Here is a 27,442-nt window from a genome sequence, read left to right on the forward strand (position 1 = left end):
AGGTTACAGAGAACCATTCTCTTCTGCATTTGAACTTTTTTGCCATCGATTCGTACAGACATCCAGTCTTTCATCCCTGGCATCAGGCGACTCATATCATCTCGCTGATAAAACTGAGTTATTAGAGATTTAGTATCGCACTCCAAAGTTTTTCCCTTCTTTTTGTTTGGGAGTGTGAGAATCCCATGCTCAGCAACCAATTGTTTAGCAATTCTTGCTTTTCGTTGAGACGTTCCAAACTCAGTCATTGTTTTTGCAGAACTCCATGTTCTTGGAGCAAGCGTGAGAAGTTGAATTCTTTCAGCTTCACTCTGTGACGTTTTGTATTTCTCTTTTATTTGTTCAAGAACTTCTACTGCATCCTTATGGTATTGGTTTCGACACTCATTCGTTGAATTTGAAAAGTTAGAATAACCATCATCATCAATAGTTCTGTCTTCATTCTCGGAATTACTTTTGTCTTCATCTGGAATAACTTCAACGCAAGGCTCATTACTATTCAAATTCGGTAATTCGTTCAACTTTCCGAGCTCTTACCTGCATGATCCACAAATTTTCAATCGTTTTGACAGCGTAGGGAATTTTTTTAATAAGCCGTCGGAAATATTTCGCATATCTGATGATCTGTGCTTCATTTTGTTAAAGGGATTAAAACAAAAAGACGAATAAATTTCATTTTCAACCTTAGCCTTTTTAGAAGTCGTAGACATTTTGAATTTTGTAAGTATTTATGTAAATAACACACGTCTTAACTTTAACGCTGTTTCTAAAAAACTGATTTCCGTATGTCTTCAGAATGACAATAAATAGTTTTTTAAGATCATATAGGTAGTACGTTTTAATGAATGAGTCTAAAATCTTTTATTAGGGTCAAGAAGGGCTTACATACTAAAGTACCTAGTTTAACCAAATGTTACAAATAATAATAAAAATAAACCACCATATAAATAACCTACCTGTCAACTTCTACCTCTCCACCCACTTCTTAAAGTCAAATGTCATAAAATAATAAATAAACTGGTACTTCGGAGAAGGGCCATAAAATATTTCCACTTGATTCCAAAAATTTGTTTCTGGGGCACCTGATATTTTAACAATGAAAATCACGTGCGCTGAAAACTACCTCTAGGATTGACTAAAAATGCCGCAAGATACAAAACTCAGACAAATTTTGGGGGTGGAAAATTAATAGCGGTCGGCCTCATATTGCACCCCTCCAGTGGCTATTATCGGTCAGTTGTTGTGGTTTTTATTTTTAAGGTTTTAGAAACACTTACACACAAATATGAAAAAAATCAATTTAAAAACATTTGTCTTGAGTTACAAAACATTTATTTTGATAGATATCCCACTCGCATCCCACTAAGCGACAAAAAAGGTTTTAAAGGAAAAGACCTAAGCTTTCTTTTGAGAAAAAAAAATTAATAAAAAAAGAGTCCATTTTGGTGAAAAAAAGTCATAAAGGTTTTTGATTTTTCAAAAAAAAGTAAAAAATTGTATGTCTTGAGTTACAAAACATTTTTTTGATAGATATCCTACTCGCATCCCACTAAGCGACCATATAGGTCGCTTAGGAAAAGACCTAAGCTTTCTTAAAACAAATAAAAAAAAAAAAATAAAAAGGGCTCATTTTGAAAAAAAAGTCAAAAATATTTTTGATTTAAAAAAAAAAATCAAAAATATTTTATTAAATTTTTTTAATTTTTTTTTCGAAAGATTGCATAAATAGCTATCTAAACTATTTGGGACACATTTTGCTAAGAACAATAGGTAATAAGTTATATGGATAAAAAAAAAAACCTGTTTGGCCAAAATGTCAAATTTTGACCTCCTATAACTCAGAGAGTTCTTGACCGATCTTGTTGAAAAATAGTGTCCGAATTACTATCCAATAGAACTAACATTGGTGCAAATTTCATCGCGATCGGAAGACATCGATTTCAAAAGTTGGTTCACTTGACGTGAAATGCCCCATATACATAAAAGAGTAACGTTACTGACTGACTGATTCATCATCCCACAGCCCAAACAACTGAAGCTAGAATCATGAAATTTTAAATGTGGTTCCTTCCCCAAAACGATCCACTAAGAAGGCGTTTTTGAAAATTCGAACGTTTGGGGGGTAAAAAGGGTAAAAACGGGTAAATCCGGTAATCTTATATCTTCAAAACTAATAAAGATACAAAAAACCTTGAAATTGCATGTTACTCCATTTAAAAAATAAGCTGACAGGTGTTTCGTACTTTTTCGAAATTCGAACCTTTTAGGGGAGAAAACGGGTAAAAATTTTGGTACTTTTTTGGCACCCTATGTATCTTTTAAACCAATAAACATGGAAACAAAATTTAAATCGTATTCTTTACTTATCAAAAAATAAAAAACATAAGTTTGGTACTTTTTGGAAATTCGAACCCTTAAGGGATAAAAATTGTGTTTATTTTTGGTACTTTTTCATAAAATATGTTTTTCTATAATTTGACATAGACATTCGAATATTTTACTATGAGCTTCCACCACGATACAGAAAATTATTTTAATAATATTTTACCACCACAATGGGGATAAAAAAGGTACCAAAAAGGGGATAAAATCGGGAAAATACATTTTATTGCAAATTATTAAGCCGATTTTGATAATTTTTTTAACATTGGTTCCTGGATTCATACAAAAATTAACTAACAGGTTGTTATTTGGAACTTGAGTGCCATGGTGATTTTAGGCCAAATCCGGGTAAACAGTTTGGTACTTTTTTTAAAACATATTTATTATTGGGAACATTAACACAGATTTTAATCGATTGAGACATGTCTGTAGCAGAAACAACTTTTGCAAAATGGAATATTTTTAAATTTCAAACTTGAGGGGTGTTCAAGGAGGAAAAGGTAAATTGGTACTTTTCTCCTAATGGTACCTTTTTAATATTTAAAATTATTTCACTTATCGACATTAAAGTTAGATGATATGTATCTGAGTGAAGTTAGTGTTAGAAGTAAGGCATTATATTTAGGTACCAAAATGTGAGAACTGAACTATAGGTACTTTTTCATTCTTCTAATGGTAATTTTTGAATTTTATATTACAATGGACTTAGAAACATGAAATTAAACATATATGGTCGTAAGTGAGTGAGAATTCTAGGGGGAGACTTTTTGGTACTTTTTCTTTATTCGAATGGTACTTTTTGTAATTTCTTCACCAATGAACCTAGAAACATGAAATAAAGCTTACACTGCAGCCACACGATCAAGTTTTTCTTGATAGTCTTTTACATATACTGTTTGTCAAAATTTATAAAAATTGAAAGCGGTGACGTAGGCAGCACGCAACTTGAAAACAATTTTAGTACAAATTGGACATAAAAATGTAATCAGCTGTTTTCTTGAATGAAAAATTGAACACCAACTTGAATGCAAGTTCGTTTCAATTCTTAAAAGTGTGAGTGTATTAGTAAAAAAGTGTGAGTGTATTAAAACTTGAAAGGCAAAACTTGATCGTGTAACCCCCAAGTTACATGGGCCCGAGTGGGTGGGAATCCACAAGTGGCTGCTTTTTGGTACTTTTTCAATATTCTAATGGTACTTTTTGAATTTTCTATTATAATGGATATGAAATTAAGCGTATATGGTCCTAATTGAGTGAAAATTCAAGCGGATACTTCATAGTACTTTTTTAAACCCTTCACCATGAGTGGCAAGGGTATATATAAGTTTGTCATTCCGTTTGTAATTTCTACATTTTTCATTTGCGACCCCATAAAGTATATATGTATATTCTGGATCGTTATAGATAGCGGAATCGATATAGCCATGTCCGTCTGTCCCAAATAACATACAAACAAATCTTTATATGTATGTATGTTTGTTTTTTGTAAATCTAAAGGCGAATTTATATACCAGGTGGTGTCGATTCTACAACAAGTACAACATTTACAAAAACCACTTGCTATTTGCTATTTGTTTTTGTTTATGTGGTTTAAGCTGTCAAAGTTTGCCTGTTGTTTTTGTTACTTTTACATTTGTTGTAACATTCGCCGCAACAAACCAGGATAATTGACAGCTCAAACATCCAAACATCCAGCTGTGCTATCAACACCACCTGCTATATAAATTCGACTTGAATCTTATTCACTAACAGTGTTGCCGTTTTCGTTACTTATAACCAAAATTGGGTATTTTTTTTTCTGATGTGTGGATGTGTATTTATTTTTCATTTTGGTTATTTTTATATTATAACGATATCGTATATATACACCAATATAAGGTGTACTCCAAAAAAAAAGTTTTTACATCGGTTTGTGTTAATCCTTGTTGTAGGTGTATAATATTTCATAAACTAATTATATTTCAAGCATTTTGAAATGATATCAAAATATGTGAGAACAAATAATTATTTTAAAAGATATTTACGATTTTTGTGATTTAGGGATGTAAATGAGTTCACAATATTGGTTTAATTACACAGGGGAAAAGAAATTTTGGTGACGGAAATTTCAACTACGTTTTGTACGAGTTGATGAACCCTCAGTACAATGTTAAACATGTTTTTTTTCCAGTCAGCTCGCGTTTTCGAAATATCGCGGTTTTTATATTCACATTACATACCCTATTTTTTGGCATTTTTCTTATAAATTTTGGGTAATGTAGCTTAGAATATGAATTTTTTTTTAGCATTAAACTGGACTACGTAAACATATGTTTCTTTTGAGTATAATAATTCTGGTGTATGTTTTGGAATATTTGTCTGATATTTCAAGAATGTTGAAATTTGACTCTTTTAGCTTTATTCTCACTAAACTGTTATATTCCGAAAACGATAAAAAAAATAAAAATTTAACACTTCACATTCAAGTGAACATAGTTTTTAATTAAAATGAAAAATTAATTAAAAATGTAATGAAATATTTGATTAATCGGGGTATTATTTTACATCCTAAAAAACATTTTTATTATAAATTAATTCTTTAGATAATTTAAATCTAACTGCAGCAATAGAAATTTGAGTTTTTTATTTACGTGATATACAAAAGTTAAAAACATGACGTTCCCAATAAATTTGTTTTGGTTATTTTTTTAGCATTTTGGTTATTTTTTTAAACAAACTTGGTTACAAATATCTTGAGGTTGTGGCAACACTGTTCACTAAGAAAATAGAGAGAGCATTTTATAATGTGTTCTCAAAAGAGCCACTCTCTCACTCGTACACAGAACCAGTGTTGCCTTATATTTTTTGAAGAAAACTTATTTCTAAAAAAAAACTTTTTTTCAACAAAAAAACTTTTTTAAATACATACTAAAATAAAATTACAAAACCCAATTCCCCAGCAAAAACTTTTCTTACAAATAAGCCGAAAAATAAGGGGAATTTGACGATTCAACTACTTATTTTTCTACTGTAAGAAGTCATTATTTTTGTTCGCGATGTCCCAAAAGTAATCCTTTATATTTTGGCCAGAAATAAGTTGTTTTGTTAGTAGAGTTATTTATAGAATTTTTATTTACACAAAAAAATAAAAAAAAAAATAAGTCGCAGACCTGATTCGAACCTGCAACCTTCTGTTTGGTAGTCTGCCGTTGTGCTCACTACACCACTGCATAGTTATTTCATTGTGCATCAAATAATGGTTTTCACACAGTAATGCAATATTCTTTTCTGTTTTTCTAAAAATAAACATGCAATAAAAAAAATGGGCAAATTGGAAAAAAGTAACAGTTTTTTGTTTTGTTTGTTTATTTTGTTTTTTTAGACTTTACTACTTAAAAAGTAAGTTATTAAAAAAGACATTATTAAAAAGACATTGTAGGCTTTGTAAGCGAAGTTTTTGCTGGGTCGGACATATATGTAATCAAACTGAGATAATTTATGTGAATTTAGTGCTGGAGACACTTTCAATATATTCAAATCAATCTCCCCATTTAGTTAATGAATTTGGGAACTATCATTTTGAAATTATCGGTTCAACTTATTGATATCAATTTTCTAAAAAAAACTTTTTTTTAAAAAAAATAAAAATTTTTGCGTCTCAAAAACATTGAAAAAAAGGAAAACTTGACATATGGTAACACTGCACAGAACACATATTGGACAAAAACAACAACCACGTTGTTTGAGCACGTTGCGTTTGTGCTTATTTCATCTTGTTGTTGTTTGTTGCTATTGTCAACAAATAATTGAACAACGCAACCACTCCCATCAAGGCTAATCTAAAGAAGGTGACGCGAGAACTAAAACATGTACAGGTACTTTGTTTTTATCAAAAGATAATTGAACTGTCAAAGTTGCCTCTTGTTGTTTTTGCTTTTGGGTTTGTTGTTTTTTTCGCCACAACAACCACAAGTGAATTGACAGTTCACTTGTCTAAACAATTCGCCTTGACTCCCATATTGTTATTCTATTTTGTTTAGCCGTTGTTAACCATGAAAGTAAATAACAAACATTTCAGAAAAAGCTTTTTGTTCGATTGTTGTGTTTAATTCTTTTAATACCTTTAAACATAAGTGGCAAGGCTATATACATACATATATGTAAGTTTCTCATTCCGTTTGCAATTTCTATAAAATTTTATGAAATTTCAACAGATTATGTAAACGATTCTATATTGGATTTGCTGTTACGGTTCCATATGTGTTCTCCTATTTTAAGATTTTCTTTTCTTTAAATCTTATATACAGGGATGGAAAATTATATTTTTGTTCCGTATTAAAATAGTACAGTAGTTTTGACTTACCTGCCTTTCACTTAAGAGCATTTTGTATATAAGTGCACAAAATAGAGTTATGTAGCTCATGAATGACCTAGTGCAATTGAACTATTCACTCAACTGAGCGAAGTGAATCATTCATCATACTGAGCGTTTTCAGCTCAGCACTGAGCGTTTTCAACTAAGCGGTTTTATGCTCATGTTTCTTTCAGTACTCATGAAAGAGCTGCACAAGCACATTCATTTGTCAACTTCAATGTTTCACATGTTTCACTTTACTCGTCAATTCCAAAGTAAATTAATAAAGTAGACTCAGTAGAACAGCTGACTATTTTTTTTACTTTGGTCTGAACTGTCAATTCACTTGTGGTTGTTGTGGCGAAAAATACAACAAGCCCAAAAGCAAAAACAACAACAGGCAACTTTGACAGCTCAGACCTTAAACCAAAAACAAAATTGCTTGTGGTTTTTGTAAATGTTGTATTTGTTGTAGTACTGTCGCTACTTTATTAATTTACTTTGGTCAATTCTGTAACATTCTTTCGCTCACTGACATTGAAAAGTGAGTGAGTATTGTGTCTTACAAAAATAAAACGATCATTCGAATGTAGGTTTGTTATGTATGTATATGATCGTATGCTGCCGCGTATATATTTTTGCTTTGATATGATACAACGTTTGACACTGAAAGAAAAAACTTCGTAAATACAACGTTTTTCTACGTTATATTAATGATTTTGTTCTTGAAATCAGTCCGATTACCGGTGTCATTGCATTAACGAAAAATGTTTCATTAATCTCAAAATTTTCGTAAATATAATGAAATAATGTCATTAATATAGAATATATAAATAACGTCACCATACGTGTTTACAATGTCAAATATCATTAAACCAATGATACAATTTCGTCAATATAATGAAAGGGTTTCATTAAATTAATGAATCTCTTTCAATACTAATATGAAAAAAATCATTAATTTAACGATTTTGCATTAATAGTATAACGACATGTTTCATTGATGTTAAGAAACTTTATCATATATGCAATGAATGTTGACATTGGTTTAATGACATTGCTTCACTAATATAATTATATCCTACATTAATGGAACGATGTTTTTACATTTCAAAAATGAATTTTGTCATTGATTTTCCTACATTGTTTCGTAAATAGAATGTGCTCCTTCATTAATGAAATGAAATATATCATAAATATAATGATTATAAGACATTATATTAACAATATTAATCATTATTTTAATAAAAGGTTTCATTCCAAAAACGATTCCTTTCATAATAATAATGAACAAAAATAAGTTATTTATAATTACGATTTATTAGGATTTTAATCTAAATGTACATATGTATTAATACTTTTTAAATACTTTTTATATTTAAATTCGATTTCAATATACATACTTCGCATTTGTATAAATAAATACAAAAAATATATGCGGTATTCACAGTGTAGAGTACTTGGCCTAGTAAAAAAGCAGAAAAGCTATTTATTGACAAACATTTCAATTTCTAATGTATTTCGTTTTTATTTTTTTTGATATTGAGCTCTTTTACTACATTACCAGGCCAAGTACTCTACATTGTGAATACCGCTAAAATGAAAAATAATTGAATATCAGTAAAAAAAATGTTCGCTGCAGGAAGACTGAGATAGTGAAAAATGATGATGAAACGTTTTTGGATTTCTGAGAGTCACTCAAAATTTGTTGAGACATATTTTTCTCCGCCCTCCACTTTTCTAAATTATACTTAAAAACGATCTTGTCGCCAATTTTCATTTGCTGAGTAATTTCAAATAAGTCATTAGCAGACATTATGGAAATTGTGATGTTTTATTCTAAAAAAAAATATTTTAATAGTTTGTTTAAATTTTTATATAATTATTAATAATGTTTACCTTGAAAAAAGTTTATGAGGTGATTTAGGCCCCAAGAAGTTAGTAGATATTGTAACGTGTTTTTTGAGTTTCTTCATCTAAAAATAAAATTTAAACGTATTCTTTAATGGGTATCATAAATTTTCCTTTTGATGTATTAATAATAGCTTACCTTTCTTATGAGTCATTGATCCACTTGAATCGAAAACCACTTCCTCAATTGATTGAAATAAGGAGTGAGATCGAAAAATTCTTAACATACATATATGTTTATAAAAAAGAAACCACTAAACTTACAGCTTTAATTTTTTTTTTATTTGATTGAAATTATTATTACAATTTACAAAAAAAATTATTTTTATAGTTTTAATCACTAGTGATGAAATTTTGAACCTTTTTCGGAAACCCTTCCATTAACGTTTTTATAGTGCTTTCTGTCACTTTGCTCGAACATGTAGTCCATCTCCGTTTAAAATCTACCACACTTTTGGACACCTTTTTTGTACTCTTCAATTCTCTTTTAACAAGAGCCCAATATCTCTCCACTGGCCTTAGCTCCGGGCAGTTTGGAGGATTTGCCTCTCTTGGTACAAATACCACATTATTGTTCTTGTACCACTCAAGGGCTTGTTTGCCATAGTGACAGGATGCCAAGTCAGGCCAAAAATAAGTGGACACATTATGAAGTCTTATGAATGGAAGCAGCCTTTTTTGTAAACATTCCTTGATGTAAATTTCGGTATTTATAGAGCCCGTTGTAACAAATGAGTGGCTTCTTTTGCCGCAACTGCATATTGCTTGCCATACCAAGAACTTTCTGGGAAATTTTGTCTGCTTTTGGGTCCTAAACTTTTCTTCAACATTCCCTCGAGCATCAGCAACATAAAATTTTTGACCTGGAAGTTGCGAAAAATCTGCCAGAACATACGTTTCGTCATCCATTATGCAGCAAGAATATTTTTTTATAAAACTTGACTTCAATTTCCGTGCTCTGTTTTTGGCCTCTAAATTTTTAGTAGCGTTCCTGTCAGGAACTTTTTGAGCCTTGTATGTTTTTAAACCTGCATTAGCTTTAACTTTTCGTACCAAATAGTCCGAGCACTGAGCTAACCGGGCTGCTTTCCTACCGGATGTGTTGGGAGCTCTTTTGAAAATGCGTTCTATTTTTTTGGCTTTAGAAACATCATGTGGACCATTCCTTCTACCTGAACCAGGTTTTCTATCAACTGACAAGTTCTCCCGGTACTGTTTAATAACATTGGAAACAGTTTGACGGCAGACCTTTGTATGCTTGGCCAACTTTTTGTAAGACCAAGTTGGGTTTTGTTGAAAATATTTAATAATTTCAGTACGCACTTTTTTCTGGTCACTCATTTTAATCAGATTAACAAAAAAATTAATATAATTGACATTACACATAATAACTGACATGTTTTTCAAAGGTAACTTGATCAAAAAAAAATTCAAATAATACTTGGGTTAAAAAATGTAATGAAAAACGTGTGTTAAGAATTTTTCGATCTCACTCCTTAAATCCTCCTCAATCCATTTTTGCACAAAAAACACTTCAAATTATTTATTACCAAATTAGATTTTGATCACAATTTCAACTTTTTATAAACAACAAATAAATCAATTATATTTTTAACACAACAACTCTTCACTTGTTGACTGTTTAAAATAAACTAAAATTAAATAAAAAGAAACTCTCAAAAACAGAAGATGATGCAATTTATGTTGTTGTATTTTTTTTAAACGTGCCACATTATGTTCCAACTCTATTTTATTTTTTTTTTGTGTCCATCAGCATCAACATTCTCATGTGTCCCGTTATTTCTTTAAGAAACTTTCAATACAACGCAACTTTACGTTGTATTGATACCGAATCGTTGTATTTACTATTATTATATTAAATACTTAATTTTTTTTTTATTGAATGACACATTACGTTAAACTAATGATAAAATCATTGTATTTACTACAAATTTTCATTAAAAATATGTTTGCCATAAAGTCCCGTTATGATTTGTTTGCAAAGAAATGCAATGACACATTACGTTGCATGGATTACAAGTTCATTAATTTAATGACATTTTTTCATTAAACGTTCGTCATAATTACGTGATTGTTAAAAAACTTGTTTAAAATATTAATGTAAAATGGCATAATTTTTGGCGTTTTTCGTCTCATTAATGACAATTTGTTATATTAGCAAAATAACAAGAACTAAGCAATTTAAATATTAAAAACTACATTAATTCGATTCCTTTATATATAATTTTGTTTTTATAATTTATTTTTTTTATTTTTCAATATTTAATCCAAAAAAATGGAAAACAAAAAATTCATTATGGCTACGTAAATGTTTCATTGAATTTTTAAGGGGTGCTGTATTTCATACAAATATTACTATATTTACACAAAAACAATTAGGATTTGCCAATTAAACCTTTTTTATTCCAAAAAATTAATTTGGGACACATTCGTTATTCAATTTATACATTGAATCTCACGTTAAAGTTTTACGTAATATTAACGTAAAAAGTTTCGTAGCATCAATGACTCTACGAAATGCCAAAAAATACTCATTTTGCCTGAATAGTAATATTAACGTAATTTTCGTAAATACAACGTAAAATTTCATATCATTAACGAAACTTTTCATTGCATTAACGTAAACAGGTTAACGTAAAAGTTTCATTGGGGTTACGAAGGGTTTTTCTTTCAGTGTATGAACTGTTTCAAGAATTATTAGAGTTATTTTTTTATGTGTGCTATTGAATGAGTGTGAATTTATTTATGGTATGGTGATGTAGAATGAAATAAAGAAAGAGTATTGCTACAGTTTGTAAGTACATGTATATTTCATAAAATAATAATGAAAAAGGGAAATACATAATTGTTATTGTTAAAATAATAATTGTAATTGAAAGTATGTAATTAGTAAAAAAATACTATTTCAAAAATACATTAGTGGGATTATATCTACCAAAAAACATAATTAAAAAGATACAAAGTACTGATATTCATAATTAAATTAGCAATTTTATTTCAATCACTTTTTTTAGAAAACATATATCTTAAGCTACGTATACACGGTTGTCATATTCTTACAATATTGTCAGAAAATGTTCAATAAATGGTTAACACCCATATGTTTCAACATAAGTTCTCATGGTTGTGTTAACCATTTTATGAGCATGTTCTGACAATATTGTAAGAATATGACAACCGTGTATACGTAGCTTTATGCACTTTTTTACTATACTGCTACATCAACAAAACATTTGTCAGCTGCCATGAGCGACCTATCGTGGGTTATCGCTGTTTTTTGGAATGACAGTTTTACGTTATTTTTTATTTCGTAAAACAATAAAATCTTATTCCTTAAATTCAGAAATTCTATTTATATATTGTTATATCATAAAATAATTAAGTTAATGTTGAAAATATTTTTATACAAATTGTATCACAAAACTATTTTTCTTTCGTATTTTTAGTAGAAATTTTGTTGATCATATATATATATAAGTTGTGGTAAAAGAATACCTTATAGTTAGTGATTGTTCTGCTTAACAAATATTGTCTAAACATTAGTTAGCATCGGAAATTAGAAATAATAAAAAATTAACTCTTTTTTCCGCAAAAATATTAGTTTAAATAAAATACAATTTGATTTTTTAAAATTTTAATCAATTATTTCACGCATAAATCTCTAATTGTCAAAAGACTGTGTGTTTTTACAACTAACAACAGAAATAATTGGTTTAATTCACTACAAGCAATTCTCAAAATGAAATGGTCATTATATAACATACTTAGCTAATGAGCTAAAAGAGCGACCTAGTTCATTTCAGTGAGCTGAAAAGAGCGGTCACTTCACTGAGCTAATAAACCCAACTCTAGCACAAAACTTGTGCTTTGTATATTTATTTACCAAACTCCATATAAATTCGTTAATTTAAGTGCATTGTTCATACCTGCACATTTAACATAAGTGCATAATACTTTTGGAAGCTATAACTGGTTTTCATGAAAAAAATTTCTTTTATCTGCCTAATACAAAATTAAATCAAAACAAAATAAGGAAAAAAGTTTGCAACTTCTTAATAATTTGAAACGTAGCTAAAATAACAAATTTGTCGTTATGTTTAGACGGAAAAATCACAAAGCTTCATGTAAATTATTTGCCGTTAGCTGCTTTTTGGGCAGTAAACTTAAATGCACTTACCAGCATCAATGAGCACGTAAGTGTATTAAGGTTAACTGCATTTTTATCTTACCTGCACAAAATATCGTTGGTTGTGCAGGTAAGTCAAAAAATATAGTTATAGACAAGATTTTCTACAGAAAGATATTTTATTTCCTATAGAAAAATGTTACACTCAAGATTTTCAACAGAAAATATAGTTATACCTACTTAAGATTTTCTACAGAAAATATTGTTATACACAAGATTATCTATAGAGAATATTATTATACACAAGATGTCCTATTCTACAGAAAATATAGTTATAGACAAGATTTTCGATAGAAAATTATTTTATTTCCTATAGACAAATGTTACACTCAAGATTTTCAACAGAAAATATAGTTATACCTACTTAAGATTTTCTACAGAAAATATTGTTATACACAAGATTTTCTATAGAAAATATTGTTATACACAAGATTTTCTATAGAAAATATTGTTATACACAAGATTTTCTATAGAAAATATTGTTATACACAAGATTTTCTATAGAAAATATTGTTATACACAAGATTTTCTATAGAAAATATTGTTATACACAAGATTTTCTATAGAAAATATTGTTATACACAAGATTTTCTATAGAAAATATTGTTATACACAAGATTTTCTATAGAAAATACTGTTATACACAAGATTTTCTATAGAAAATATTGTTATACACAAGATTTTCTATAGAAAATATTGTTATACACAAGATTTTCTATAGAAAATATTGTTATACACAAGATTTTCTATAGAAAATATTGTTATACACAAGATTTTCTATAGAAAATATTGTTATACACAAGATTTTCTATAGAAAATATTGTTATACACAAGATTTTCTATAGAAAATATTGTTATACACAAGATTTTCTATAGAAAATATTGTTATACACAAGATTTTCTATAGAAAATATTGTTATACACAAGATTTTCTATAGAAAATATTGTTATACACAAGATTTTCTATAGAAAATATTGTTATTCACAAGATTTTCTATAGAAAATATTGTTATACACAAGATTTTCTATAGAAAATATTGTTATACACAAGATTTTGTATTAAGGTTAACTGCATTTTTATCTTACCTGCACAAAATATCGTTGGTTGTGCAGGTAAGTCAAAATTACTGTACTAAAAAATTACTTTCTTTATCACCAGAGTACTTAAAATTTTAATATTTTCATATTACAGTTGCTTTATGTTGTAAACAGTCGTCTGTTATCACAAAATTGTCTATACAAAGTGCTGTTGAATACGAGATTTCCTATAGAAAATGCTGTTATAATAAAAAAGATTTTTAAAGAAAATGCTGTTTTTCATACGATTTTCTATAGAAAATACTGTTATACACAACATGTCCAAAAAATATAGTTATAGACAAGATTTTCTACAGAAAGATATTTTATTTCCTATAGAAAAATGTTACACTCAAGATTTTCAACAGAAAATATAGTTATACCTACTTAAGATTTTCTACAGAAAATATTGTTATACACAAGATTATCTATAGAGAATATTGTTATACATAAGATGTCCTATTCTACAGAAAATATAGTTATAGACAAGATTTTCGATAGAAAATTATTTTATTTCCTATAGACAAATGTTACACTCAAGATTTTCAACAGAAAATATAGTTATACCTACTTAAGATTTTCTACAGAAAATATTGTTATACACAAGATTTTCTATAGAAAATATTGTTATACACAAGATTTTCTATAGAAAATATTGTTATACACAAGATTTTCTATAGAAAATATTGTTATACACAAGATTTTCTATAGAAAATATTGTTATACACAAGATTTTCTATAGAAAATATTGTTATACACAAGATTTTCTATAGAAAATATTGTTATACACAAGATTTTCTATAGAAAATATTGTTATACACAAGATTTTCTATAGAAAATATTGTTATACACAAGATTTTCTATAGAAAATATTGTTATACACAAGATTTTCTATAGAAAATATTGTTATACACAAGATTTTCTATAGAAAATATTGTTATACACTGTTATTTTCTATAGAAAATATTGTTATACACAAGATTTTCTATAGAAAATATTGTTGACATTGGTTTAATGACATTGCTTCACTAATATAATTATATCCTACATTAATGGAACGATGTTTTTACATTTCAAAAATGAATTTTGTCATTGATTTTCCTACATTGTTTCGTAAATAGAATGTGCTCCTTCATTAATGAAATGAAATATATCATAAATATAATGATTATAAGACATTATATTAACAATATTAATCATTATTTTAATAAAAGGTTTCATTCCAAAAACGATTCCTTTCATAATAATAATGAACAAAAATAAGTTATTTATAATTACGATTTATTAGGATTTTAATCTAAATGTACATATGTATTAATACTTTTTAAATACTTTTTATATTTAAATTCGATTTCAATATACATACTTCGCATTTGTATAAATAAATACAAAAAATATATGCGGTATTCACAGTGTAGAGTACTTGGCCTAGTAAAAAAGCAGAAAAGCTATTTATTGACAAACATTTCAATTTCTAATGTATTTCGTTTTTATTTTTTTTGATATTGAGCTCTTTTACTACATTACCAGGCCAAGTACTCTACATTGTGAATACCGCTAAAATGAAAAATAATTGAATATCAGTAAAAAAAATGTTCGCTGCAGGAAGACTGAGATAGTGAAAAATGATGATGAAACGTTTTTGGATTTCTGAGAGTCACTCAAAATTTGTTGAGACATATTTTTCTCCGCCCTCCACTTTTCTAAATTATACTTAAAAACGATCTTGTCGCCAATTTTCATTTGCTGAGTAATTTCAAATAAGTCATTAGCAGACATTATGGAAATTGTGATGTTTTATTCTAAAAAAAAATATTTTAATAGTTTGTTTAAATTTTTATATAATTATTAATAATGTTTACCTTGAAAAAAGTTTATGAGGTGATTTAGGCCCCAAGAAGTTAGTAGATATTGTAACGTGTTTTTTGAGTTTCTTCATCTAAAAATAAAATTTAAACGTATTCTTTAATGGGTATCATAAATTTTCCTTTTGATGTATTAATAATAGCTTACCTTTCTTATGAGTCATTGATCCACTTGAATCGAAAACCACTTCCTCAATTGATTGAAATAAATCCTCCTCAATCCATTTTTGCACAAAAAACACTTCAAATTATTTATTACCAAATTAGATTTTGATCACAATTTCAACTTTTTATAAACAACAAATAAATCAATTATATTTTTAACACAACAACTCTTCACTTGTTGACTGTTTAAAATAAACTAAAATTAAATAAAAAGAAACTCTCAAAAACAGAAGATGATGCAATTTATGTTGTTGTATTTTTTTTAAACGTGCCACATTATGTTCCAACTCTATTTTATTTTTTTTTTGTGTCCATCAGCATCAACATTCTCATGTGTCCCGTTATTTCTTTAAGAAACTTTCAATACAACGCAACTTTACGTTGTATTGATACCGAATCGTTGTATTTACTATTATTATATTAAATACTTAATTTTTTTTTTATTGAATGACACATTACGTTAAACTAATGATAAAATCATTGTATTTACTACAAATTTTCATTAAAAATATGTTTGCCATAAAGTCCCGTTATGATTTGTTTGCAAAGAAATGCAATGACACATTACGTTGCATGGATTACAAGTTCATTAATTTAATGACATTTTTTCATTAAACGTTCGTCATAATTACGTGATTGTTAAAAAACTTGTTTAAAATATTAATGTAAAATGGCATAATTTTTGGCGTTTTTCGTCTCATTAATGACAATTTGTTATATTAGCAAAATAACAAGAACTAAGCAATTTAAATATTAAAAACTACATTAATTCGATTCCTTTATATATAATTTTGTTTTTATAATTTATTTTTTTTATTTTTCAATATTTAATCCAAAAAAATGGAAAACAAAAAATTCATTATGGCTACGTAAATGTTTCATTGAATTTTTAAGGGGTGCTGTATTTCATACAAATATTACTATATTTACACAAAAACAATTAGGATTTGCCAATTAAACCTTTTTTATTCCAAAAAATTAATTTGGGACACATTCGTTATTCAATTTATACATTGAATCTCACGTTAAAGTTTTACGTAATATTAACGTAAAAAGTTTCGTATCATCAATGACTCTACGAAATGCCAAAAAATACTCATTTTGCCTGAATAGTAATATTAACGTAATTTTCGTAAATACAACGTAAAATTTCATATCATTAACGAAACTTTTCATTGCATTAACGTAAACAGGTTAACGTAAAAGTTTCATTGGGGTTACGAAGGGTTTTTCTTTCAGTGTATGAACTGTTTCAAGAATTATTAGAGTTATTTTTTTATGTGTGCTATTGAATGAGTGTGAATTTATTTATGGTATGGTGATGTAGAATGAAATAAAGAAAGAGTATTGCTACAGTTTGTAAGTACATGTATATTTCATAAAATAATAATGAAAAAGGGAAATACATAATTGTTATTGTTAAAATAATAATTGTAATTGAAAGTATGTAATTAGTAAAAAAATACTATTTCAAAAATACATTAGTGGGATTATATCTACCAAAAAACATAATTAAAAAGATACAAAGTACTGATATTCATAATTAAATTAGCAATTTTATTTCAATCACTTTTTTTAGAAAACATATATCTTAAGCTACGTATACACGGTTGTCATATTCTTACAATATTGTCAGAAAATGTTCAATAAATGGTTAACACCCATATGTTTCAACATAAGTTCTCATGGTTGTGTTAACCATTTTATGAGCATGTTCTGACAATATTGTAAGAATATGACAACCGTGTATACGTAGCTTTATGCACTTTTTTACTATACTGCTACATCAACAAAACATTTGTCAGCTGCCATGAGCGACCTATCGTGGGTTATCGCTGTTTTTTGGAATGACAGTTTTACGTTATTTTTTATTTCGTAAAACAATAAAATCTTATTCCTTAAATTCAGAAATTCTATTTATATATTGTTATATCATAAAATAATTAAGTTAATGTTGAAAATATTTTTATACAAATTGTATCACAAAACTATTTTTCTTTCGTATTTTTAGTAGAAATTTTGTTGATCATATATATATATAAGTTGTGGTAAAAGAATACCTTATAGTTAGTGATTGTTCTGCTTAACAAATATTGTCTAAACATTAGTTAGCATCGGAAATTAGAAATAATAAAAAATTAACTCTTTTTTCCGCAAAAATATTAGTTTAAATAAAATACAATTTGATTTTTTAAAATTTTAATCAATTATTTCACGCATAAATCTCTAATTGTCAAAAGACTGTGTGTTTTTACAACTAACAACAGAAATAATTGGTTTAATTCACTACAAGCAATTCTCAAAATGAAATGGTCATTATATAACATACTTAGCTAATGAGCTAAAAGAGCGACCTAGTTCATTTCAGTGAGCTGAAAAGAGCGGTCACTTCACTGAGCTAATAAACCCAACTCTAGCACAAAACTTGTGCTTTGTATATTTATTTACCAAACTCCATATAAATTCGTTAATTTAAGTGCATTGTTCATACCTGCACATTTAACATAAGTGCATAATACTTTTGGAAGCTATAACTGGTTTTCATGAAAAAAATTTCTTTTATCTGCCTAATACAAAATTAAATCAAAACAAAATAAGGAAAAAAGTTTGCAACTTCTTAATAATTTGAAACGTAGCTAAAATAACAAATTTGTCGTTATGTTTAGACGGAAAAATCACAAAGCTTCATGTAAATTATTTGCCGTTAGCTGCTTTTTGGGCAGTAAACTTAAATGCACTTACCAGCATCAATGAGCACGTAAGTGTATTAAGGTTAACTGCATTTTTATCTTACCTGCACAAAATATCGTTGGTTGTGCAGGTAAGTCAAAAAATATAGTTATAGACAAGATTTTCTACAGAAAGATATTTTATTTCCTATAGAAAAATGTTACACTCAAGATTTTCAACAGAAAATATAGTTATACCTACTTAAGATTTTCTACAGAAAATATTGTTATACACAAGATTATCTATAGAGAATATTGTTATACACAAGATGTCCTATTCTACAGAAAATATAGTTATAGACAAGATTTTCGATAGAAAATTATTTTATTTCCTATAGACAAATGTTACACTCAAGATTTTCAACAGAAAATATAGTTATACCTACTTAAGATTTTCTACAGAAAATATTGTTATACACAAGATTTTCTATAGAAAATATTGTTATACACAAGATTTTCTATAGAAAATATTGTTATACACAAGATTTTCTATAGAAAATATTGTTATACACAAGATTTTCTATAGAAAATATTGTTATACACAAGATTTTCTATAGAAAATATTGTTATACACAAGATTTTCTATAGAAAATATTGTTATACACAAGATTTTCTATAGAAAATATTGTTATACACAAGATTTTCTATAGAAAATACTGTTATACACAAGATTTTCTATAGAAAATATTGTTATACACAAGATTTTCTATAGAAAATATTGTTATACACAAGATTTTCTATAGAAAATATTGTTATACACAAGATTTTCTATAGAAAATATTGTTATACACAAGATTTTCTATAGAAAATATTGTTATACACAAGATTTTCTATAGAAAATATTGTTATACACAAGATTTTCTATAGAAAATATTGTTATACACAAGATTTTCTATAGAAAATATTGTTATACACAAGATTTTCTATAGAAAATATTGTTATACACAAGATTTTCTATAGAAAATATTGTTATACACAAGATTTTCTATAGAAAATATTGTTATACACAAGATTTTCTATAGAAAATATTGTTATTCACAAGATTTTCTATAGAAAATATTGTTATACACAAGATTTTCTATAGAAAATATTGTTATACACAAGATTTTGTATTAAGGTTAACTGCATTTTTATCTTACCTGCACAAAATATCGTTGGTTGTGCAGGTAAGTCAAAATTACTGTACTAAAAAATTACTTTCTTTATCACCAGAGTACTTAAAATTTTAATATTTTCATATTACAGTTGCTTTATGTTGTAAACAGTCGTCTGTTATCACAAAATTGTCTATACAAAGTGCTGTTGAATACGAGATTTCCTATAGAAAATGCTGTTATAATAAAAAAGATTTTTAAAGAAAATGCTGTTTTTCATACGATTTTCTATAGAAAATACTGTTATACACAACATGTCCAAAAAATATAGTTATAGACAAGATTTTCTACAGAAAGATATTTTATTTCCTATAGAAAAATGTTACACTCAAGATTTTCAACAGAAAATATAGTTATACCTACTTAAGATTTTCTACAGAAAATATTGTTATACACAAGATTATCTATAGAGATTTTCTATAGAAAATATTGTTATACACAAGATTTTCTATAGAAAATATTGTTATACACAAGATTTTGTATTAAGGTTAACTGCATTTTTATCTTACCTGCACAAAATATCGTTGGTTGTGCAGGTAAGTCAAAATTACTGTACTAAAAAATTACTTTCTTCATCACCAGAGTACTTAAAATTTTAATATTTTCATATTACAGTTGCTTTATGTTGTAAACAGTCGTCTGTTATCACAAAATTGTCTATACAAAGTGTTTTTCATACGATTTTCTATAGAAAATACTGTTATACACAACATGTCCAAAAAATATAGTTATAGACAAGATTTTCTACAGAAAGATATTTTATTTCCTATAGAAAAATGTTACACTCAAGATTTTCAACAGAAAATATAGTTATACCTACTTAAGATTTTCTACAGAAAATATTGTTATACACAAGATTATCTATAGAGAATATTGTTATACACAAGATGTCCTATTCTACAGAAAATATAGTTATAGACAAGATTTTCGATAGAAAATTATTTTATTTCCTATAGACAAATGTTACACTAAAGATTTTCAACAGAAAATATAGTTATACCTACTTAAGATTTTCTACAGAAAATATTGTTATACACAAGATTTTCTATAGAAAATATTGTTATACACAAGATTTTCTATAGAAAATATTGTTATACACAAGATTTTCTATAGAAAATATTGTTATACACAAGATTTTCTATAGAAAATATTGTTATACACAAGATTTTCTATAGAAAATATTGTTATACACAAGATTTTCTATAGAAAATATTGTTATACACAAGATTTTCTATAGAAAATATTGTTATACACAAGATTTTCTATAGAAAATATTGTTATACACAAGATTTTCTATAGAAAATATTGTTATACACAAGATTTTCTATAGAAAATATTGTTATACACAAGATTTTCTATAGAAAATATTGTTATACACAAGATTTTCTATAGAAAATATTGTTATACACAAGATTTTCTATAGAAAATATTGTTATACACAAGATTTTCTATAGAAAATATTGTTATACACAAGATTTTCTATAGAAAATATTGTTATACACAAGATTTTCTATAGAAAATATTGTTATACACAAGATTTTCTATAGAAAATATTGTTATACACAAGATTTTCTATAGAAAATATTGTTATACACAAGAAAATATTGTTATACACTGTTATTTTCAGTCATAAAAAGGTTGTTAGGTAGGCGCAAACATACATACTTTTATACGATCAATCCTTAAATTTTATACCTATATTTGAAAATTGTCGTAGGTATTATTTAAAATGGTCATGTTTTTTACCTCAATAGGTCACTTTAAAAAACTACCTGTAAGGAAACGTTTGACCTACCTAATAGGTCATAAACCATTTGAAAAATATTTTGATTTGAGTACCTAAAATGAATATTGTTACGAAATTGTACTTAAGGTATGATTTAAAAGTATGATTTAAAAGTAGCATAATGCTTTCAAATAACAGTTCTGTAATAGCAAACTGTAACATATCTGTGGGCATTATTAAATAAAAGCTTTCAGTTGACCATTGATCGTAAGTTGGCAACGCTGTATTCGAATTCGAATATTCAGTTAAAGAACATTGTAGAAATATAGCTTTCTAGATGGTTATGCAGTGTTATAAATAGTGGCAGAGGTTGCAGTCGTGAGTGAGTTTATCAGAGACGCTTTTCGAATAAACATCAACTGAGTGCCTTAAAGTGTGTTGTGTTTTTTCAAGTAAATTCGTGTACATTATAAATTGTGTCTGTATTTCTGAGAATTTATAAACGTGTATAAAAAACATTGAGTGGCTATTTAATTCTGTTGTTGTTCTACATTTTGAATAAATAAAGAGTTGTTACAATTTATAAACTACTAAACGGCTTTTATTTGCAATCAAAAGTATCCGGTTTCTTTAAAGGAACTAAACTAACGTTTTGAAAAGGTTAAAACGTAACAATATATAAGCGCAGTTTATATCTGTTTGTCATTATTTGTAATTATCTAAGCATGGCGATCGCATTAAAAAAAATACGTTGTGCTCCATTTTATTTGAACACTCGTCAGCTCCTTTTCAAGATAAAGTCAACCTCTTATTGGAATATGTTGAAACTGCACATAAAAATAAAGTGGACAAAAGTGATATATGTAAAATTGAAAATTTTATAAAATCAGTTGATATAAAACTGAAAAGTGTTTGGTACTCAAATGCAAAATTTCTATCAAAATTTTCTGATTGGCTGGATGAATGTGTAGAAGTTGCTTGCGTATCAAGTATTGGTGCTCCCTGTGAATTTACAAAATCTTTCGATAACAAAATCTCTTATAAATCGAAATTGCACTGAAAACAAATATGAGTGTTTTTGATACATTTAATGAATTTTTTATAATTAAAAAAACTCAAACTTTTCCGAAGCAAACCATTTTGAAATGATAATTTTCAAGCATAATCGCTTCCAATTTTACTACTTACAAATTGTTTATACATAAAAAATAATAATAATAAAATTAAAAAAATCGATATATATTTTAAAAATTAACTAATATTAATGTGATCAGACAATAACCAATTAAATTAATAAATAATAATAAAGACATTTAAACTACAAAGAACAAACCCTCAAAAGTGTGTAGCCCACAAAATAGAAGTAAGATTACATACCAGAGATGTACATGAGTTGATTCGCTTTTGTTCTATATGAATGAAATCACTGCTTTTGTAGTGGTTTGAATCATCAACATGTGCTAATAATATTGCTTGCTCTCACCATTTTCTCAATCAGTTTTTAAATGCCCTTAGCAATAACAACTCAAAAATGATTACTGTGTTTTGAATCATATGCAAAGTATTCAAATGATTCATAAAAGCTCGATGATAAGTTGAATGCATAGTACAGAATCAGTGCATTTATATGTAATAAATAAGCTTTCGTGCGCACAGTGGGGCAGAATCAACATTTTTTGGAAATATATCTGGCATTTCTAAACGGCTGGTCCGATCGGGATAAAATTTGAAGTGGGCGTAGCCAAGGAGTATTCGAGTTTAAGATATTAAAATGGGCCATACAAATAATCCAGGGGCCACTTTTATGGCCAAATATTTAAATTTTTAAATACCTATAACTCGAAAATTAGAAGAGATAAATAGCACACGCAAGTATATCAAGACCTAGCCGAGCGCTTTTCAAAAATGTTAAAATCTTTGAAATCGGATGGGAAACAAAAAAATTGCACGTGTTTAAAAATTATACATGTCGAAGGTACCCTACTTTGCCTCCATATCAACGCCCCTGGAGCATTTCCATTTTAATAACTTAAACTCGAATGCTCTTTGGCTACGCCCATTTAAAATTTTATCCCGATCGGACCAGCCGTTTAGAAATACCAAATTTATATCCAAAAAATTTCGATTCTGCCCCACTGTGGTTCGGCTGAAGGCCGTCAATACAGAAAAAAGTATGAAAATATAATGTGTTACTGGCATCTTGATTTGCTTCGTGTTTCAATCTCGAAAACGAGGAGCTCGTCTTCTTGGATTGATGTGAATATAATTCTATATAAAAACTGCAACAATAAATAATAATTGTAATTTTAGTTCTCACTTCCGACATCTTTTATTCAACTATTTACATGTTAATTTTTAGTGACGCATTCCTTAAACTACATAAAAATATTAATCTTTTCCTAATCTATACCTTTAAATTCTATTTAGCTGCCTGCTGTTTTAGGAATTTGGGGTGAAATGGGTTTGGACGAAATCACGTTTTCTTGCACAATTTTGAAAAAAAATGGAAAATCTATAAAAAAAACCCTTTTCCTAATAGGATTTTTGTTGCCCTGTTTGGTAATTATTATTTCATATACATGTATTTATATTAAAGTGTTAAAACAGAAGAAAAGGATGATAAATCACCGACAATATGTTGTATCAACCAAGGAGCATATTTTTAACACAAGAAAAAGCAGAGAAGATAACAGATTAACATTAATGATGGTCACGATATTTGTATGTTTTCTCGTTTGTTTTTTGCCACTTATGTTAGCAAATGTCGTGGATGATGAACGAAATACGTCATACCCGTGGTTACATATTATTGCATCTATAATGGCTTGGGCTTCAAGCGTAATAAATCCTATTATTTACGCTGCTAGCAACAGAAATTACAGGTAAGCTTCCTTATGTATACATATTTATTATCTCTCCGTTATTCAGTATATATTTTTCTCTATTTTTATAATAGAAATCAAAAATAACAATTATTTGTGACTAAGTAGCTATCCCAACATACGTTGTCCTGTCCAAATTTGAGTTCGATATGTGAATTTGCGAGAAGCTGTTTGAAAATTGTAAAAATAGTTAAGAAGAAAAAAACGTATTTTTGAATGACAATTCTTATCTTATGGCATAGATGACAACTGGAGAGGTAACCTTAGTCTGTTGTCAAAAACCTAATTCATGAGAATGTGTTGTGTATCAACCGTATGTGTGAACCTTAGTCTGTTGTCAAAAACCTAATTCATGAGAATGTGTTGTGTATCAACCGTATGTGTGAAACGAGAGTAATTTTTTCCAAAAATATTTCTCTCTCCTTCGGCTCTATGTATATTTCTCTTGTCTTATGGTGTTCTTTTTTCATTTTGATTGAAAGATTGATGTTCAGGTAACCAATTAAAATAATGAAATACTTGTGATATCATAATTTGTTCATTGCAATGCTCTATGATACGTAAACAAATAATGCTGATGCGTAAACAAATAATACTTTTCCGAACGGAAACAGGCGACATACAATTGACCATGCGAGAAGCATACTTTTTCAACTTTAATGCAGCAAACACGCAATGACTGCCCTTGGGATTTGTTAATTGTCATTGCAAATGCAAGCCGTACCGAAAACTGAAAGCGTTTAAAATCGAATGGCATGTTGGTCGGTGGCATTGGAATCCATGGTATTAAAACGTCTTTTCCTTTGTACTTTCCTTAAAGTATTGTTGCTTCAATTACGTAATTAATCAGGTTTTTTGACCGCAAGTCGGGTGCCATTACAAATACGTGGTTGGTTTATGTTTCGTGACATTATGATTACCTATCCGACTTTAAGTTGGAGATTGTGATGTGGTAATCCGGGTAATTCCAGCGAGTTTAAAAATTTGGTTAGATAGTTGACGACATTATCTTGAGAAGTAACGGTATCCACCGATTTGTATGTCATCGATTATTTAATTGCAACTTGAGTGCTGAATGATCAGTTCGACCACCTTTCAATAACGCACAGTGGTTCAAGGGCGGCATTAATTAATTTTTGTATGTCTTCTACCTGATTTTTACACAGTTTGTAATGAACAGTCTAATTATCATGTACCAAAAATATTAGGCTTATATCTTTATTACTTTTTTGTCCAGAGACATTCAAAGTTGACCTAAGTGAATGCGTTTGAAATGACCGTATTATATATGCTATCTTTTATCGCTTCATGCTTTTAAAATACACTTGCTATGACATTATAATGATTTTTTTATACAATTGGATGTTATAAATGATATATATGCAAAGAGGGTGCTGTGGCTTAATTGGTTAATCATGATATGGTATTTGTGGCCTGTAGCCCGTTTCTGTATTTCTCGAATCGAAAAACTTTCCGCATGAAACGATTAAATTGCAACAAAAACAGTGAAACAAAATATGTTTTTTCTCGCACAAGTGTTTCTGTATCTTGAGTGTGCGAGAATTATCTGTCATTTAAATAATTTTCCAGCAATTATTGGAAGGATGTGAGAAAAAGTGTTTCTGTAACAATATTTTGCGAAAAGTTTCTCACAAGAACTGTCAAAGCAAGTCACATTTGAAATTGGTGTGAGAAAAACTAAATTTTAAAAAATATAGATATTTTTAACTTCGTATGTATAAATATGGAACCCAAATCAGCCGAAAATGTAAGTAGCACAGAGTTTGAATAAAATAATTATGTATACACATGTAAGTACACAAAAATGTGTTCCAAATTATTTTTTTAAATTCAGCAGTTATAAGCGCCCCACTATACTTTTTGTTTTATATTTGAATGATGACAATCAATAAAACACAATTGTTATATTTTGGCATTTTAATTTTTTTTAGCCTTTCACCGTTTTGGTTTTATTATAATTTCTTTCTTTCGTTGACGTTTGTCTTGCATTTGACACTTAATTACAGGAAATATTCCAATAAGAACAGAATCTGTGTTCGCATTCAAATACAGAAACACTTTTTTCTCGTACATCGAAAAACGATGGAATTTTTTGTTTCACACTTCATGTGAGAAGTTTTCCGATGCGAGAAATATAGAAACGAGCTACTGGGTTCGATTCCCAGCCGCTGCCAAAAAACATCAGTTTATAATAATTATTAGTTTACCAATAACTAATATTTATCACAGCGCCCTACTTCGGTGGTATAACACTAAAACGCCATCGAAGTAAAATAATTAAATAAAGGTTGTTGGCTTGACTAAGATGCGCCATCTCACCACCAGAGGCGCTGCAACCTGCACTAATAACAAATATAACGCGCAATTGCAGAGTTGTCTATTAAAAAAAGCTTTTCTCCTCCTTTCACGACCTTTTCTTCTACAGTCTATCCCCTTTCCAAAGAAAGTAACACAAATATATATAGGCATATTAATTGCCTGAGTGTTACATCTCTTTAAAAAAAAAAAAAAATATATGGAAATAAAAAAATGTTGCTACTATAAATTGTCCAAAAATATTTATTTTCTCCAATTTCTATGGTTTGTATCTATTGATCTCCAACGACCTCTAGCCCGAGACTTAAAAATTCAGCTGCCCATTTTTGCCCCTAAGCAATTCCGGTATAAAAAACTAAAAAAAGTTAGGAAAAATTTGCTTCACAAGCATGTTATTGCGCATGCAATAACAGCTTTTTTTATAAAAATAATTCGTTATCTCGGGAACTATCGGCGATATTATTACGAAATTTCACATGTTGGTTGAAGATGATATGTTTTCCAGTTGATTCGTAGTTGTTCAGTTTTCTAGGGGTAATGGGGGCCCTCAAATTTGGTCACCTCGGGTCTCAAATTTTTAAAAAAATCGCCAAAAATTAATTTATGATCCGAATAAGCTGAAATTTTAAATATAAATAGTACTTGAGAAGGTATACTAAAAATACGCTTAGATG

The 27,442-nt window shown here is 28.1% G+C and overlaps 1 protein-coding gene across 3 annotated transcripts in view; it reads left to right on the forward strand.

Annotated features, from left to right (window-relative positions):
* The window catches only part of Tre1 (Trapped in endoderm 1), a 195,986-nt gene that overhangs the window by 123,734 nt on the left and 44,810 nt on the right, over positions 1–27,442 (forward strand). For 2 of the 3 annotated variants that reach the window (XM_065507019.1, XM_065507020.1), the window contains one exon: positions 23,977–24,431. The exons of the other annotated variant lie outside the window; for it this stretch is intronic. In XM_065507019.1, coding sequence (XP_065363091.1) covers positions 23,977–24,431 — 455 coding nt within the window. The remainder of the gene's footprint in view (positions 1–23,976; positions 24,432–27,442) is intronic. 3 annotated transcript variants of the gene reach the window in all.

Source organism: Calliphora vicina, chromosome 4 (genome assembly GCF_958450345.1).
Source record: "Calliphora vicina chromosome 4, idCalVici1.1, whole genome shotgun sequence".
Lineage (NCBI taxonomy): Eukaryota > Metazoa > Arthropoda > Insecta > Diptera > Calliphoridae > Calliphora > Calliphora vicina.